General features: G+C 37.6%; 3 protein-coding genes across 8 annotated transcripts; 1 reads left to right on the forward strand and 2 right to left on the reverse strand.

The window, feature by feature from the left end:
* Positions 1–36: 36 nt before the first annotated feature.
* Positions 37–6,671, reverse strand: LOC111454958 (protein MEI2-like 2). Of its 3 annotated transcripts, none has more exons than XR_002712520.1 (14): positions 6,330–6,671; positions 5,226–5,266; positions 4,935–5,078; positions 4,390–4,844; positions 3,618–3,776; positions 3,382–3,498; positions 3,047–3,198; positions 2,720–2,811; positions 1,646–2,579; positions 1,459–1,543; positions 1,306–1,374; positions 938–1,117; positions 618–795; positions 37–533 (listed from the first exon to the last, which is right to left on the reverse strand). XR_002712520.1 is itself a non-coding variant. In XM_023096449.1 (14 exons), exons 3-14 carry the CDS (start codon positions 5,254–5,256, stop codon positions 682–684), a joined length of 2,532 nt encoding a protein of 843 aa, XP_022952217.1. In that variant the 5' UTR covers positions 5,257–5,266; positions 5,693–5,776; positions 6,330–6,671; the 3' UTR covers positions 37–681. The 3 variants fall into 3 exon arrangements, 2 of the variants coding, with proteins under 2 accessions (XP_022952217.1, XP_022952216.1); XM_023096449.1 differs by adding an exon at positions 5,693–5,776 and having other exon boundaries at positions 37–795; XM_023096448.1 differs by having other exon boundaries at positions 37–795.
* Positions 6,672–9,411: 2,740 nt separating this feature from the next.
* Positions 9,412–13,690, forward strand: LOC111455261 (mitogen-activated protein kinase 20-like). Of its 4 annotated transcripts, none has more exons than XM_023096861.1 (11): positions 9,412–10,195; positions 10,627–11,035; positions 11,229–11,356; positions 11,431–11,490; positions 11,872–12,021; positions 12,115–12,270; positions 12,379–12,590; positions 12,682–12,783; positions 12,861–12,976; positions 13,059–13,319; positions 13,403–13,690. In XM_023096861.1, exons 1-11 carry the CDS (start codon positions 10,151–10,153, stop codon positions 13,417–13,419), a joined length of 1,656 nt encoding a protein of 551 aa, XP_022952629.1. In that variant the 5' UTR covers positions 9,412–10,150; the 3' UTR covers positions 13,420–13,690. The 4 variants fall into 4 exon arrangements, with proteins under 4 accessions (XP_022952629.1, XP_022952630.1, XP_022952627.1 ...); XM_023096862.1 differs by having other exon boundaries at positions 13,059–13,259; XM_023096859.1 differs by having other exon boundaries at positions 13,059–13,690.
* A 746-nt stretch (positions 13,691–14,436) lies between these two features.
* Positions 14,437–15,137, reverse strand: LOC111455257 (transcription factor PAR2-like). The gene has a single exon (XM_023096855.1). It carries the CDS (start codon positions 15,051–15,053, stop codon positions 14,712–14,714), a length of 342 nt encoding a protein of 113 aa, XP_022952623.1. The 5' UTR covers positions 15,054–15,137; the 3' UTR covers positions 14,437–14,711.
* Positions 15,138–17,364: the final 2,227 nt, after the last annotated feature.

Raw genomic sequence — 17,364 nt, forward strand, 5'->3', positions numbered from 1 at the left:
TAAGAGACAAGTTACTATCCAGAGAGAGAGAGAGAGAGAGAGAGAGAGAGGCCTCTTTTGGAATGTGCAGGTCTGAGTACAATTCTGATTATTGAAGGATCCAAAAGATAGACAGAGTACGAATTTACAATAATTAATTTGAGGCAACACCAATTCTGTTGACTACATGTTATCAACAACTTGACATATGGAAGGTCATCCTGGTGGCCTCCCCTCCCCATCTGTACACTTCTTGAACAGAAACTAAACCCTATAACCCACAGAATTTACCAACCAATATCAACAGGAACAACTCATATTTGCAACTGGACGACTTGAAACCCCCTATGAACAAACACAAAATGCAGACTCCTCTAATATAAGACTCCACAGAAGAGATGATCACAAACAAGCTGGAAGCAACGCACGATGCTGCAGAGAGACTTATAGGCCAGTAGCCATGTGAGTGATTCTCCTTATTTACCATGGTTAAATTACAATATGTTCCCTCTACCTACAACAAAAATGCTCTCTGCCTCCTTGTCTGCAATACCCTTCATGAAAAATAATGATCAAAGTAAAATATTCATCAATCATAAATACTCCCTCAGTTTCACTTAGTTTTACCATATTAATACCTATCCAACAGTTAGTTTTCCCAGCCTTTTCAATCTTTAGGCTTGGAAAATGAACCAACATAAGTTAATTTTCCGGTTTTTCATCTGGGTGGCCCTTTGGGCTGTCCAATGAGTCCCCTAAATATGATCCATCTGGCTGACGAATGCATATGTTCAGGTTGCTTGAGAGGAGAATATCCTGGATTTGTGATAACAAGATATTAAGTCAGTCATCGGCAATGATAGTGTGCTTCTCTGACACTTTCAGCCGAGTAAAGAAAAATATAGAAGTACGGCACACGTGACAAACAATAATTAGGATGTGGTTCAAAACATATCACCTGATCACCAATCTCTTGGCCTTCAGATCGAAAGAGAATTGGCCGGCATCGCTTGTCCTCATTCATTAGGCTCGAGTTTTGGAAGTGTGTTACTAGAGCAGTCTTGCCCTGAATTCGAGCATAAGCTAGTGAAGCTACTTTTTCACTATTGAACTTTTCCCACTTCTTACCATTGAATGCCTGGTAAGAAACTCCATTATAAGCAAGAGCTCTAGAGAGAAGGATTCTTATAGTTCTTAAGATTTGAACACCAAATTTTGACATGAAGATATATATTATAGAAGTAAAGGAAAGCTAAATTCAGATGATAAGAAATGAAAACATATCAGATAAATGTGTTGCTCATTAAAACACAAACCGAGACATACCTCATAGAAAGGAATGATATGTGTGGGAGACACCATATTGATGAAAGCATAGCCGACATTACACTTATTCTGAAACAAGAAATTAAACCATGATTACAAGTCAGAATCATAGGATCCTTGGTCATATTAATACATCTAGAAAACAAACGCTACCTTGAAGTCAATGGGCAAGTATAGGAAATCATAAGCACCGCGGTGATTTTCATCAATAGCAGCCAAAAGCATCTTTGATGTGTACCTATAGCAATAAATAAATATACGTTTATGAAAAGGACACAGGATATAATCAATGTGAAACTTAAACTGCTAGTCTTAAATAATAAATCAAGTAGGTTCTTACTTATTGGGGATGTTTTTTATCATTAGTGTGGTCCTAGTATCTTCCCCACTAACAATTTTCTCCAAATCAAGCTGATACTGCTTCTTGCTTTCGACTTGGTTCCCAACATTCTCCACTCGCCTACTACGACCACGTTCCAATCCATCAGTGCTCACAACACCAGACCCAGGAAAGGAGCCATTGCCATAGTAAAGAGGGCCTTGTCTGGGCAAAGACATCATTCTAAAGTTGGGAGAGCCATTTTCAACCATATTTGTTGGAAGTCCAAGACCACCAGTCATAGCCACTCGTGTACTCATGTTCATGAAATTACCATTGTGGCGACTTAAACTTGTGCTCCCTAGTGCACCTGGGCTCATGAAGGATGTTTCTGGTGACTCTGGGAAATAACCAAAAGGCTTATCGAGAGGAATACCGGATGGAGCAGATCCCACGTGATGATGATGTGAACCAAGCAAAGAACCATGGTGTCTAACATATGGAAAACCTTGTCCTTGCCCATTAGAAGTAAATGGCTGTCCCGCAGATGGTGTTGGCCAGGCTGAAGAACTGGAACGTTCAGCATAGGGAGTTGGGCTTCCCCATAGGAACTGAGGACCAGATAATGTCCCAATACTGGAAGAATTGGAATTCAGGTCAGCAATAGATGACGTAGATCCAGCATTTGAGCTAAATTTGTTGTCAGGGAAGGATTGATGATGATGGTAGGCTGTTCCTTGCATCAGTGTGGAATTGGTAAACACTTGGCTCACATGATTAACCCTTCCTTGGTCCTTTCCAATTGGTGCTATTCTTGGAGAGTTTGACAGATTAGGAGGAAGAATTGAAGCCAAGCCAGACAAATGACTGCTGTTTATGGGGCTCAGGCTTCCCAGACCAGGGGACTTGCTAAAAGAATTATGTTCCACAGGACTGCCAATATGTGACCAGTTACCTACCATAGAAGTGTTTCCAATGTTAATGAGTACATTCAAAATCAATGATACAGAGAAGAATGTCTGTCCAATACGCTGAGATATTGTAGACAATCATAAGTATACTCAGGATTCAAGAAAATTGGAACAAGATAATCACCTGGAGGTGAATTGGTCACTGGCGAACCAACCTGATGACGAAAAGTTCGAGCATCATCTTGTTCCAGCTCTTGACTTAGTTGTTGCATCAAGCTATATGAATGATAAGAAAATGTGAGTTTATAAGTAAACACAACACTTAAAGCATGCATAATACTTCCAGAACCAAACTGTAGAACAGACACAAATGCCAAAAGGTATAAAGACTAGTAAGTTAATCCATGGAAACGATGAAAACAAATCATCATATAGTTATTATATTGTGTAAGCATATAAAAAAATTAGCTCAGATATGTGTGTACAAAAATGATTGGCATAAGGAGCTTACTTCCTACGTGCCCCTCCAGGACGGCTTGGTTCAAGCTTTATTCGCTTCCCTGCTATATCACTCCTATTTAAGGCCCTAAGAGCAGCCTCTGCTGCTCTAACGTCATAAAATTCTATGAACTTATGATGCCGCTTGTGAGGTGTCTCTCTAATCTGCAGTTTGATGAAGGAAAGTTATACTTTTAGAAACTTAATGGCAGATATGTCTTCTTTAGGAAACAAATCATATGTGACATGCATCCTTGCAGACATGCACAAATCAAAGAACTAATGGGGCAGCCTTTCAGAATACACGTGCCATTTTAGGAGTGCAAATAATGGAAATTTAGAAAATACCTCCTTAACTTCTCCATAAGCCCCAAATATTCGACGAAGGTCATCATTTGAAACTGAGGCGTCCAAATTGAACACAACAAGAGTCCCCTGGTTAATATCCTTTTCTGAAGGGTTATCCTGGATATGTTCAAGCACCAGGTTTAAAGAATTAATGATCTTGATACCAGTGTAATGAAAGAAGTTAGAGAACCAAGAAAGACTAACTGTATAACAAGAATGTCCATCTAAGTTCAAACCTTTGGTATTGAAAAATGAATGTCAAGTTTCCGTCGTCTCAAAGGCTTATTTTGCAATGCACGCATTGCAGTGCGAGCCGCTCGTATGTCATAATACGATATCATCACAAAACCCCTATGCTTGCATGCAGTGTATAAAGTTCTGATATCTCCATATTGCTGTAGAGATGGGGGCAGTTAATGAACCAGGATTTGAAGTGAAATAAATACAAATGTGTCAGAACCTTACAGAATAAAATAAAGCAATGCATCAAATAGAACAGAAAGTAGTCTCATCAAAATACAGATATACTGGAAGGGGCTACATTGAAGCAATAACAACAATAAACTGGTTTTCCATCCGGACAGTATCAGTCTTAATGCCACTAATCTAAGTTGCCGAGGATTCAATATTTTAAACCTCAATAGTTATTGAGCAATCTAAAGAGATAAATATACTCAAAATACGGAGGCTCCAGCCACTAACATGCTCATCACCAATCCCAAAGCCTGTCAAGTGCATGCTGATCTAAACACACAACATGCACCAAGTCCAGGGGCATAGACTGTAAGCAGCAAAATATCTTGGCACCCAAATAAAATTAATGGAAACTTGCACATAATTTTCCAGAATATCAAATAAAACAAACAGACATAAGGCGAAGAGGAGCATAAAAGGCAAATTAAAGAAAGTAAGCTAGATTAAGATGTTACCTCGCAGATATAAGGAAGTAACTGGCCAAGGAAAATTTCCTTAGAAAATTTAAAGAAGCAACTCGTTAAATAATATTACCTCAAAGAGGGATCTTAACTCAGCATCCTCGACATTACTATTGATATTCCTTACAAACAATGTTCTTGATGGATGTTCCCCATATGGATGCTCGCCAGCCACCGTTCCCACACCATTTGGCAGAGCATAGTGACTAACCATGCTTGCAGCAACACCGTCAGAAAGATTCAATTTTGACATACCTATACTGAGGTTCTCTTGTGGTTCGAAATCTAATTCCATTCCCCCTCCACTGCCAAATAGGTCATACTCTTCCAAATCTTCTAATTGACTGGGCAATCCACTTAAGTCAAAATCATCCATTAAACCACTAAAAAGCTCATCATCATCAGGAAGCAGGTTGTCTATTGCCTCTATTTCTACCTCTCCAAGAGGATCCTTAACGTCAGCTTTGGGGTCAAGTTCATTGGATAAGTCAGCACCATCAGATTGACAAAGCTCAGAATCAAAATCCACTGCACATTAGCAAGGCAAGACTTATTTCCCACATAAAAACTAAACAGATTGTCAATAATCAGAATGTTACAACAAACACTTGTACGTACATTTCTCATGTGGTAGGACTGGCAACGAACTCGAAAACAAGCTAACATCAGATGAAGCATGAAAAGCGTCAGATCCGCGAGGAATTCCCCATGCACTACTTCCCACTTTTTTGGGAACAGTAACTAATAAATTTTTAGGTGGGCCTGCAAAACAAATGTTTGTTAATTATTCGAAAGGTCTGGTGTATAACTAAACCAGCATCGTAAAGACGTTAATCCAAATAATGAAAGAAATCAGTAGGCACTTACATGCTCTCAACCAGTTAGTCTTAGATGGATAAAAGAAATTACCTGATAGAGAATCTTCAGATTGTTGCTCCATTATGCACTTTCTGCCAAAGACAAAAAAAGTAAAACAGGGATAAGTTAAGTCAACAAACACTTTGAAGCCTGTAAGTGTTTGAGAGCCAAGTACAGCTATAACTATATGCAAAGAGAGACACAGTATGCATATTGCAAAAAGTGTTCAAGAGCCAACAGTCAGATTTCTATTTCTCTTATGGCAGGGCACTAAGACAGAGTCCAATTTTAGAAGAGCATAATTACTATATCTGTATGGAATGTGATTAAATATTGTCAACATATTATAATTAAAAACCTAACTGAATTTTCATGGTCAACACATATGCAAACTGGTAACACAATAGACGCGCAACATCAAAGATGTTTCTCTTTTCTTTTTATGGTAACCCGTGAAACAAATCTAGACCAACCCTTATCCGGAAAATGAAAACGAAAACGAAAGGTTTATCTCTCACCCAATAAAACACAGAAGAAATCAAGCGCTTGACGTCGACCTTACTCAATAATGGGAAAACTACTCAATCATATCTCTCTTTTATCTACAAGTTTACATCACAAAATTAGTATGGTGAATAACATAACTGGAGGAAAGACTTGGAAAGATACAAGATAAACAATCAGTAACATATCCATATATGTAAGAAAACATTATGCATGTTCTCTCCAGAATCTCACAGCCTTGGTAAAAAGCAATGGGTCCGTACAAAGTTACGCCAAAATGTTCCATGGAAAAAATAACACGCGATTAGATAAGTAAAATCAAAGAGAAAAGCTGGTGAGTTCGTAAATTCCACTATTTTACAGTCAAAGAAGTTCCAAAGTAACATTCATGATATGCAACCATCAAAAGAAGTGAATTTCAGCATACCCAAAATCACCCAAATGACTCCAACACGGTTTTCATCAATATCAAGCACTGTTAAAACCATAATTGAAACCAATTTCCGAAATAGCACGAGCTAGAGTAGCCGATCAAATGCAAAGAAAAAAAATTGAACGATAAACAGTACACCCAGATTCAATAAACAAAAAACGAAATGAAATATGCAGAAGTTATAGAAGCAAAAACAGAGAAAGTAAAGCAACAAGTACCTCGAAACGAAGTTGGCTAAAGAAAGGTCATCGAACGATGATTAGTATTGGTTTTGCAAGAGAGAGAAGATGAATATTTGGAGAATCGAGACGAGGTTTTGGCGTCGATCAAGAAATTAGATTAAAAAAATAAAATAAAATAGACGAGCGAAAAAAAAATTAAAAAAAAAAAGAGAGAGAGAGAGAGAGAGAGAGAGAGAAAAATCGAAAAGGATAAGAGTTTCCGTAGAAGCAGAGAAAATCCTTTCTTCTACTCTTCTACTTCCTGCAGTCTCGCCGGGAACCCAGATAGAAGAGATAGCGAGGGAAGGAAGGTGGGCAAATTTTAGAAACACAAATCAAAATGGAGGCCAAAAAATAATTATACAAAAATAAATTAAATTAAATTAAAGGAAAATGATTGGAAGAATGGAGGACAAGCACAGGGAAAAGGAAAAAAAATTATTAACTCGGTTTTTTTTTTTTTTTTTAAATTTTTTTAATTTTTTTAATTTTATTTTTAATATGAAATACCAAATTCAGCTGAATTTGAATCCCATTTGGCGTCCGTTGACACCTACGAATTTTAATTTCACTGCTTGCTTCCGTCCTCCGATTCTAAATTTTGCGTTTTTAATTATTTTTAATTCTCGACCAACAAAAATATATAATATATATTATTATTATTATTTATTGGATAAATTCCCGCTGTTTTCTCTGACCTTGATTCTGGATTCAATTTCGGGGGTGCCATCGGTTTGGATCCATTATGGGCCACGTGGCGGCAACTGGTTGGCCGGAACGAATGAGTGGACTTCTCTTTTAGTTATCGACGAGCTCACGTGAGACTGTGCATAGCTGATTATTAGCTCCCATTGTGTTTTCGTATAGTGACGTGATCTTGCGTCGGTGGAAACGTGGGGAATCAGGAAATCACCTGCTTCTGTTCGCAGGTTTTTACATTACAAATAAACCATTTAGATACTGCCACGTAGTCTCCGATCAACTTTTGGGGTCTTGGTGATCATCATTCATCAAAAGTTGGTGGTGGGCCCACCCTGGCTCTAAAACATACAAATATCTCATGGTGCATGGGGCCCACTGAAATAAAAATCTATTAATCATCCCATCATTTCTTTTTGGCTAAACGTTCTTTTGTTTCAAAATAATCATAAATCTAAAATAAATAAAAAAAACAATAATTAAGAGTTATTAATTATTATTTTTTACATTTCCTATAAATATTTTGGAATAAAATTAAATAAAAAAAGAAAAAAATGTGAAAGTAAAATAAAAGTAGAGTAAAGAAAAAAACAAAGGGTAATGGGCTAATGCTTTATCTTTTCCTCTAGTTTTGGATGTACAGATTGTGACAGCCAAATATGAAATTATTATGATCCATCAATCTCTTTAAATATGATTTTTGTTGTAATTAATTGTGTATGGTCGTGTATAATTGAACAACAGCACGTGTAATCGCTTTAATGAGCTTAATGGGCTGGGCCCACTAGGCGAAATCATAAATTTCAACTGGGCTTTTTTATGGGCTGGAAAGTAAAAAAAAAGTTGCCAGTAATAAAAGAAAAGGCCCACGTGGGTCTGTAAACTTGGCCCACACTCCCCGAGATTTCGGACTGTCAGGTACCACTCCTTAGTTCGGAGATGGCCACGTCTGCGGTTAAGTCGACACCAGACCTTGTCTACGGTTACAAAAAATGACAGCTGTGGGGCCCATTAAGAACACATTAGGGCCCACGTAATGAAAATATCTAAATTCAGACAAAACCGAAGAATATTTCATAAAACACTTGGTGCATAGTTCGTGGTGGGTGTTGCCCAATTTAGTTCAATGTTACAAATTTCCATTTTTCTAATTCTCATTATTTATTTCAATAATATAGAATTTTAAATGATCTCATTTTCCAAACAAACACATGCCATGTGGTAGCTAGAGGGTAGGTCGTATAGTGGAATGTAAATTAAAACCCAAGAATTTCTTCGAAAATGTCCCCATGCTATGAACTTTGACGAATAAAGTCGTGTGCACATAGGTTAAGGGTAGTTTTGTAATTTCACGAAACAACATCACTGGTTGCAGTAGAATTTTTTTTAAATATGTATCTAGTATATTCTTTAAATATGTATCTAGTATATTATTAACATGCTCAACAGGATTTGATCAGCGTTGAAATCTGAAAACACACAAATCCTTCCCCCCACGTAAATATTTTTTGAAAATTGGGCCTTCAAAGTTATAAGCCCAAAACAAGTTAAAGAACAATAATGCTTACTAAGAATGTCTAAATATTAAAAAAATCAGAGCAAGAAAGGTTGGTAGAATAAGACGATCTCCATTCAAACCATGTGGCGCAAGAAAAGTGAATTTCATCGCTGGCAGAATAAACCACGGCTCGAGAGTGTGAAAATCTTTTCTTATCAAACATGTTTTAAAACTTTGAACGAAAAGTACAAAATAACTTAACCAGAATTCAATCAACTTAATTAGGTTGAGATTTTTAGATTACACTCAATTATATAATTAAAGTTAGATGAAACGTCTGAACTCATGGGTGCATGGTTGGGTTTCATTATCAAAATATAATTAAAACAGGACAGGATGTGATTGAAAATAATAATGGACATAAACCGTATGATAAATCCTTTAGTTTCGACTTAATTAAGGTCCAAGTTAATTGAACTGAAAATTTGTGCCAAATTTGTTAATAAATATAAATAATTAATATAATTTTCATACTATATTATAAGTTTATGATTTATTATTTATTTATTTTGCTTGAAATAGATACAAGCGAATTATTGAGGGGAGAAGGGTTTTAGAAAGCGGCCCACCGCATCGTCCTTACCGTTGAATGCCAAGTTGCTCACGTGCTATGTCGATTGACCTGCTAAATCCATACCTCAAACCCTTTCAAATTTGGACGATTTCGGTTAAATTATAAACCACTGGTAAGTAACCTCCACAAATAAATTCTATATCATTATCTGAATGCGATTTTAAAAACATTTATGGGTTAGATTAAATACCAAGAAAATTATTAGAAGATGTCGATTTATTTTTAATTTTCGGGGTTGGAGTATCACCATTTCCGATTCCCATCGAAAATTTGGATCCTGTTGGACGAAGATTGCTGATTTCTCTGATCTCTGTTCCCAAATTATACAGTCCTCTTGGTATTACCACCGTCCATCCATCCTTATCCATACGAATCTACGAACTGAGAGGAAATAAACAGATGCCAATTGAAAGAGAAAAAGAAAAGGATTGAAAAATCCAAAAGAAGCAAGAGGGTCTCCTAGATTTCTGCTCTTTTACTTCAAATTATCTTGTTTATATATCCACTCTACAGCCTTAGGCCTTCCTTCCCTCTCCCCAACTCTCTTTTCTTCTTCGCCTTCTCCTGTTACCCGCCTGTAGATCTCCGATTTTGGTTTCCCCGACTGATTCTTCATCGTTGAGCAATTGGGTTTAGGGCATTCATCGAGTAGGAATGCAAAAAGTTTGTATGCTCCGTCTGATTTTGGTTACTTTATGGTAGCTGGTGGTGCCGGTTGTTCCGGTTTGGTGATTGGGTTTCTGGGATTGCAGGTGGGGAAGTGTATGAGGGATTTGATTTGGGTAATTTTATTATGTTCCGTGGAGGATTCGGGAAGGAGCATACGGAGGGATTGTGGGTTTGTGATCCGGAGCAGGAGTAGATGGGGCAAATGTGGTTGAGTCTTCTTTTAGTTGATTGAGAATTCGAGTTTTCTATTTTGGTGCTGAACTGGATATCAGATTTCGTGTTCATTGTTCTTCAAGCTGGGTTTGAGACTTTGGGGAAATGCAGACCGATCACCGTAAGAAGGTGAAGTTTGGTATCTCATTGTTATTATCTTACTCGCAACCTTCTCTAATACCGTACATTTTTTCCCTATGAGTGCTCCTGTCTGATGCAAACAAATTTATGGCATTTGGTGGAAGAATATGACAATTTCGACACTAATTTGAAACGAAAATTGCACATTATAAGAGTTCATATATTGGGGTTTGATTAAAGAGATAGATTATGCATGTGAAACATTGAATTTGCAGCTGTAGATGCACTTTGATGATCGTACTTTTATTTAATTCATTTGGATGTCATTTCTTGATCCTTACTTTTGCTCGTACTGAATTCCACACCGTTTATTGATGTCCCTTTGAAAGCTATACCAAAATTATTGAACACTCTAGGCTTTTTCCTGGTTATGAATGCCCTGTATGTTTAATGTTTATGAGTACCACGTTTCGTAACGTAGATAGATTTCTGTGTGACAGAATTCTGCAGAATTGGACTTTTTCTCTGAATACGGAGATGCTAACAGATTCAAAATCCAGGAAGTTATTGGAAAGGGGAGTTATGGTGTGGTTTGTTCAGCCGTTGACACTCTCACTAATGAAAAAGTGGCAATAAAGAAGATACATGATATTTTTGAACACGTATCTGATGCTGCTCGGATTCTTCGTGAGATAAAGCTACTCAGACTTCTACGACATCCCGATATTGTCGAAATCAAACACATTATGTTACCACCTTCTCGCAGGGGTTTCAAAGATATTTTTGTTGTGTTTGAGTTGATGGAATCAGATTTGCATCAAGTCATCAAGGCCAACGATGATTTAACAAAAGAGCACTATCAATTTTTCCTTTACCAGCTACTCCGTGCACTGAAATATATTCACACAGGTGCTTGGATATTGCATTGCATAAACACTCTACCGTACTGTATACTTTTTGGGGAGATGGGGTGTTTTGTGTCTCTCATGTTATTGCATTTAGGCTTCTGATAGTTACCCTTTCCTTTTGTCATTCTTTTTATAATGTTTTTGGTGGAGGTCTACTGCCTGGAGTTACCTGATTCTGATCTACATTGTTGCAGCAAATGTTTACCATCGGGATTTAAAACCAAAGAATATATTGGCAAATGCAAATTGCAAACTCAAAGTTTGTGATTTTGGATTGGCTAGAGTTGCTTTCAGCGACACCCCGACAACAATATTTTGGACGGTACGCCAATCAATATAGAAATTCTGGATGTATATGTAGACAGCAAAGCTTATAGCGTGTGACGGTACTTGCAGGACTATGTTGCTACCAGATGGTATAGGGCTCCAGAGCTATGTGGTTCTTTCTTCTCTAAGGTTTGTTTGATGACATTTCTTGAACATAGTCTACAGAACATTCTTACAATCTTAACTTTGCTAACTTCATACGACGTTTTCCACACAAGTAAACCGGATAATCTTGAATCTCAAATAATCTATGAACCTAAATGAAGTGAGTTAAATATATCTTAGTTATAACCCCGTTGTAGGGATGAGATTAATCGATTCACTTGCCTTCTGTGTAATGAAATTTTGGTTTAATTGTTTTAGTTATTGAATGGTTTATTGAATAGTTCTCTCCTGTCTGATTTAGGCAACACCACTCACGATTGACAGTTCTATCATTTTTCTTTACGATGATGATGTTCCACATTTTGTTCTTCTGGGTCTGATTTCTATGTTTTTTACTGGATATAGTATACTCCTGCCATTGACATTTGGAGTATTGGCTGCATATTTGCTGAAGTACTGACCGGAAAACCACTTTTTCCTGGTAAAAATATTGTTCACCAACTTGATTTGATGACAGATCTCCTTGGAACGCCTTCGTTAGATACCATTTCTCGGGCAAGTTGCATTTTATTATGTGTAGTTGGGGAGCAGTCTTGATCTTTTGAGAGAAAATTTCCTAACCATCAACTTTCAAATGTGTTCCCATAGGTAAGAAATGAAAAGGCTAGGAGGTACTTAACTAGTATGAGGAAGAAGCAGCCCATACCCTTTTCACAGAAGTTCCCAAATGTGGATCCTCTAGCCCTGCAATTACTACGACGATTGCTTGCATTTGATCCAAAGGATCGACCTACTGCCGAAGAGGTCTGCTTATTGTTTCAATGCTACCTTTGTTATGTACTCTTGCATGTATTTATCTAGTGCTTTGAAATCTAAAAGTAGTCTTGTTGAAAACATTGCATTTGCCATCAGGCATTGGCAGATCCTTACTTTACGGGGCTGGCAAAAGTTGAGAGGGAACCTTCTTGCCAACCAATCTCTAAGGTGGAGTTTGAGTTCGAGAGGAGGAAGGTCACGAAAGACGACATTCGCGAGCTGATATTCCTCGAGATACTAGAATACCATCCTCAACTGCTGAAAGACTACTTAAATGGAACTGAGAGATCAAATTTTCTTTATCCAAGGTCATTAAATGCCTTTTTCTAATTCAATTTCCAAATGATAACTAGTCCATTCCTGACACTGCTCATCTGGTCCATGTTTCTGCTTGCATAGTGCACTTGATCAGTTCAAAAGGCAATTTGCTCATCTTGAAGATAATGGAGGGAAAAGTGGACCAGCTTATCCTCTTGAAAGAAAGCATGCATCTCTTCCTAGGTAAACAACGCTTTAAGATATGCTTCAAATGTCCAATTATGATGATACTTATATTTCCAATCTGTCGATGCTACCAGGTCTTCAGTACAATCAAATACCATTCCTCCTAAGCCAACATCAAATATTGTTTCCTTTAAAGACCGATATGCACCAGCAGGCTCATACAGCAGCCAGAGGATTGCTGCTACTCAAGGTCTTTTCTGAGTTCCATCCTATATTTTGTTTTGCCTACTTGAATTTCAATCCACCTGTTCTAACTTTGTATCTGTGTTTAGCCAAGCCTGGAAGAATTTCGGGCCCGGTCATGCCATACGATAGCGGTGGAAGTGTCGTTAAAGATGCTTACGACCCAAGAACGTTAATTAGAAGTGCCCTCCCTTCTCATGCTATCCATCCCACATATTATTACCAACAATCTTGCGGCCAAAATGAAGGAAGAACAGCATCAGGGGCTGAGCAGGACACTTCCTTGCAATGTAAACAATCCCCTCAATGTGGAATGGCTGCCAAGTTAGCAGCAGATACAGCTGCTACTGGTGCTTTCTCAAATCCTTTCCTTATGGCGCGAGTAGGCATCCCCAGGGTGGGAAACAATGACCGTGCTGCTGCACGTTTGCAGGTAAATGCTCAATATGATGCTGGAGCCATTGCTGCCACCACCCGAAGAAACGCGGGTGCAGTCGAGTATGGTATGGCAAGAATGTATTAGAGAAGCTATCTGATTGAACTTTCGTTCCATGTGTGTGGAGGTTCTACAGCTTTTTACAAGTTCGTTTGGAGTTTTGGATGTACTAAAAGAACGATGTTCGCCTCGAATTTGCTTGAATAGTTTGAAGGAACAATCAAGCTTCATGTATTTAGTTGGGAAAAAGAAGAATCAATGCTTCTGATTGCTTCAGTTTTCGAACTTGGCCATTATTTGCAGTAGAGCTTTGAATTATAGAAGAAAAATGTTTAATAGTTCATTTATTGAATCTCTTTATAAGCTTTGAACTGTGACAGGCTTTCGTGACATTATTTGAGCTGTGTGTTGCAGACTTGGAAACTCACTATCACCATATTGGCCCTTGAAGAGGAAACTGGGATATTATTGAATGAGAGCTCAAACAAATAAAAGACGGTCCCACAGGCCACAATCTCATCAATCTCAATGAAAACCCATATACAATTTTCTTGTTAGCATGTTGGATTGGCATTAATGAAGAAAAATGTCAATGGAATTCAAACTTTTCGTTAGGATTAATTTTTGGCATGATAAAAGATTACGATCGTCCAAAAAAGTAATTGAAAGCAGTAACATAATTGCCCAAAATAGGAAATAAACTTTAAAAGGAAATAAAAGCCCGAGTCAATAGCTGGATAGATAACGCAATGTGTTCAATATATGTTTATAAACAAGAATAAAATCCGTGTTATTATCGAATGGATTTTTTCTAATCAGAATTAATATACTTCCAAAAATATGAACAAAGATGGTTTTTGATCAATGATTTATCCAAAAGTTTAGGCTTGCTTAAATCATGAGTTAATCTAGATTTGGAATCATTTGGAAATCCACTTTGTACCTGTTACAAGAGTACCAGGAAAAGTAAGCGATTCCTTCGCCATGGAAACCTCTGCCAAGAACCAGAATAATGAAATTGCGTAATCACATTCTTGAACTCTCACCCCAATCTGTTACGATTTTCTATTCATTAAAAAGCTACACAGATTTACCAGCAAGTAGTATGAAAGATGATGATGATGATGATAAACAAGGGAAAAGGATTCGAAATCCTGGTTCCAACTAACAGAGAAAAGATGGAGCGACTGAGAATCAAACGCCCGATCGATCTTTCCTCACATGGAAAAGAAAAAATAATAAACCGAATGAAAGAAGAAGAAGGAAAAAAAAAAAAAAATTCAAAATCAGAAGTAACTCATCTTCTTCAACCTCCGCACTCGCTTTTCTCCTTCTCCAAGCTCTCAAAAAAGCTCGAGAGCGCTCTCATGGCCTTCACTTGATGCTGCAAGTTCATTATATACTCCGCCGTCTGTTCAAACAACTTGTCGACTCCAAGCGATTCACCTCCCGGTACAATACTCTGCAATGCGCGAATCTTCCGTTCCACGACCTCCTTCTCATCCGGTTCTTCCAAGGCAAAAACAGCGCCGTTTCGGTGAATCTTCTTAACATTGCAGGTAGCCGGTACTTTCCTCCGGCTCCGGCGACGGTGTTTCTGACGAGAAGCGGTGGTTAGGTTAAGAGTTTGAAATTGAGGTTTGTCCATGGCGGAGAGGCAGAGAGAGAGATTGAGAGAGGAATAGAAGAAGAGGAAGGGGCGTGTGAATGGGTACGAATAAGGAGGAGGAGGAGGGAGTTAAATTATTGTTGAGCTCTGGAAATGTCAATGCCAACGAAGCTATGGCCCACCATTCTTGGGGTTATCCCGACACCTCTGGTTTTGGATTTTACTGCCCCTTCAAACGCCGCTTCGCGACTCAACCTTCTTCCTTCCACTCCCACCTGATGCATATTACTCGGAAGCCAAATCGCATATTCTATTTATTTCTTTTTTCATTTATTTTTTACCATAACAAATTTCATTTTAATTTCACAAAATTAAAAAAAAAAAAAAAACTTGACACATGGCAGCATACTATTGGGCCATGTGGTTGGTTTGCAAATGTGGTGCAACCCAGCTAGCAACCAAATCTTATATGAATTATGATTCAAAACTATTTCAATTTGGGCATTTATACTTTTAATTTTTGTTTTATTTTGGTGTTCATACATTAAAAAAGGCGACAATTTTGTTTCAGAAATACAAAATTAAATTTAAAAAAAAAATCCACTAATGGCTTCACGTTTTTTAATTTTAATTTTATTTTTGAAGTTTTGGGAATTCTCATAAAAAAAAAAAAAAAAAAAAAAAGGAAAATAGAGAGAGAGAGAGAGAGCCACGCGCAGGGGGGAAGAAGTGAGGAGCGTGGAGATTAAGAGAGGGAAAATGGGCCCACGAAAAGAATGAAAAATAAAAGAGGGAGAGAAAGCACATGTGATCACATGATTTTCTCGAAGCCAACACCGCCCATGTGCCTCCCCACTCTCTTCATCCTATGATCTATATCACTAGCCTTGGCATGGTCGCCACGTGGCGCTAATCAATGGCCCCACCAGCTTCACCTTGAGCCCCCAAAATTTAAATTTCCAATTTCTCCCTCTTAATTAATTACTAATCCCAATTCATACAACATTACCTTACCACAAATAAATAAACAAATAAATACACTCTCTTGTTCTCATCCCTTCACTATAATAATTTAAAAGATGAAATTATTCTATTTTGTTACTTAATTTTAAGTTTGTAAAGATTAATTAAGTTAAAATGATGAGATGAAATTATTGAGGGAAATTAGAATTAATTGTAGAAAATATAATTGAATAATGAAATGATTAAAATGGGTATGATATAGTGGTGGTGATGCTTCCAAGAAGGAAACAAAGAAAGGGGCATTGGGCATTGGGCATTGGGATTGGGAGAGAGATTTGGTTGTGTTGGGCATATGGGGCTCCATGAGATCAGACCCACCTCATGTCTTTTCTTCTCTCTTTCTCTTTCTCTTCTTCATTTTCTGGGCATCCAAACACTCCCTGTTCCCCTATTTTTTAACCTTTTCCAATCTTGTTTTTAGTATTTGACCCATAACCCACCATCCGTACTTATTATTGGTACCCATTTTTTGATTACAATAATAAATAAATCACACCAAAGATCCTCATTTTTACCTAACTCCAACACCCCTATAATTCCAGATCATCCAACTTTATACACATATATATAATTTTAGATCTCTTTTCTTCTTTTACGCCTTGCTTTTAAAAGTGTTTAATTAAAAGTGTTCGATCTTTACATGTTGAGCTCTAGATTTACTTGGTTCGCTTTTGTCTACTTCTTTTTGATAGAGTTAAAACCGACACACTAGTAATGATTTTTAAATATACAGTAATTTAAGCTTTTTGCAACCCATGAAAGAGCCTCTTTGAAAAGAAAATATAGAGTACAGCAATTAAAAAGAAGGCTTTTTTCGGGGGCTGTATGGAATAATGATTGAGTCGTAAAGAAAAAGGCATGATCAGCCCCTGCGGGATTTGAGCCTAAGCATTTAAATTCTAGTTAATCACGTTTAATTAGGGAATAAACGTGGATGGATTGTACATAAAAGTGGGGCCTGTGGTGAATATTATCGACGTGGGAGAGGAAAGTATGCGTGTTTGAAGGGGCAAACAAGTAGGGAGAAAAATTGAATGATGATGGGCAGTGGTACACATGCAATGCATTTATGTTCCCACCCGCACCCAATTAATAATCCGAATCCAGGAATTGTCGCTCTGCTCACCGTCTTCTCGGTCGACATGTCGTCGCTGACTGCCAAACCCATCTTCCATTTTTCCCTTTCCACCGTTCTCTCAATTCTGCGTTTGTCTCTCTTCCTGCCTTCCATGCGGAAACCATTCTCCGACACAAAATCAAACCAAAAGTAACCATAGAATTACGCTGTTTTTTTTTTTTTTTTTTTTTTTTAAAAAGTAATTTTAAA

The sequence above is a fragment of the Cucurbita moschata genome, unplaced genomic scaffold (genome assembly GCF_002738365.1).
Source record: "Cucurbita moschata cultivar Rifu unplaced genomic scaffold, Cmos_1.0 Cmo_Scf00017, whole genome shotgun sequence".
NCBI classification, from domain to species: Eukaryota; Viridiplantae; Streptophyta; class Magnoliopsida; order Cucurbitales; family Cucurbitaceae; genus Cucurbita; species Cucurbita moschata.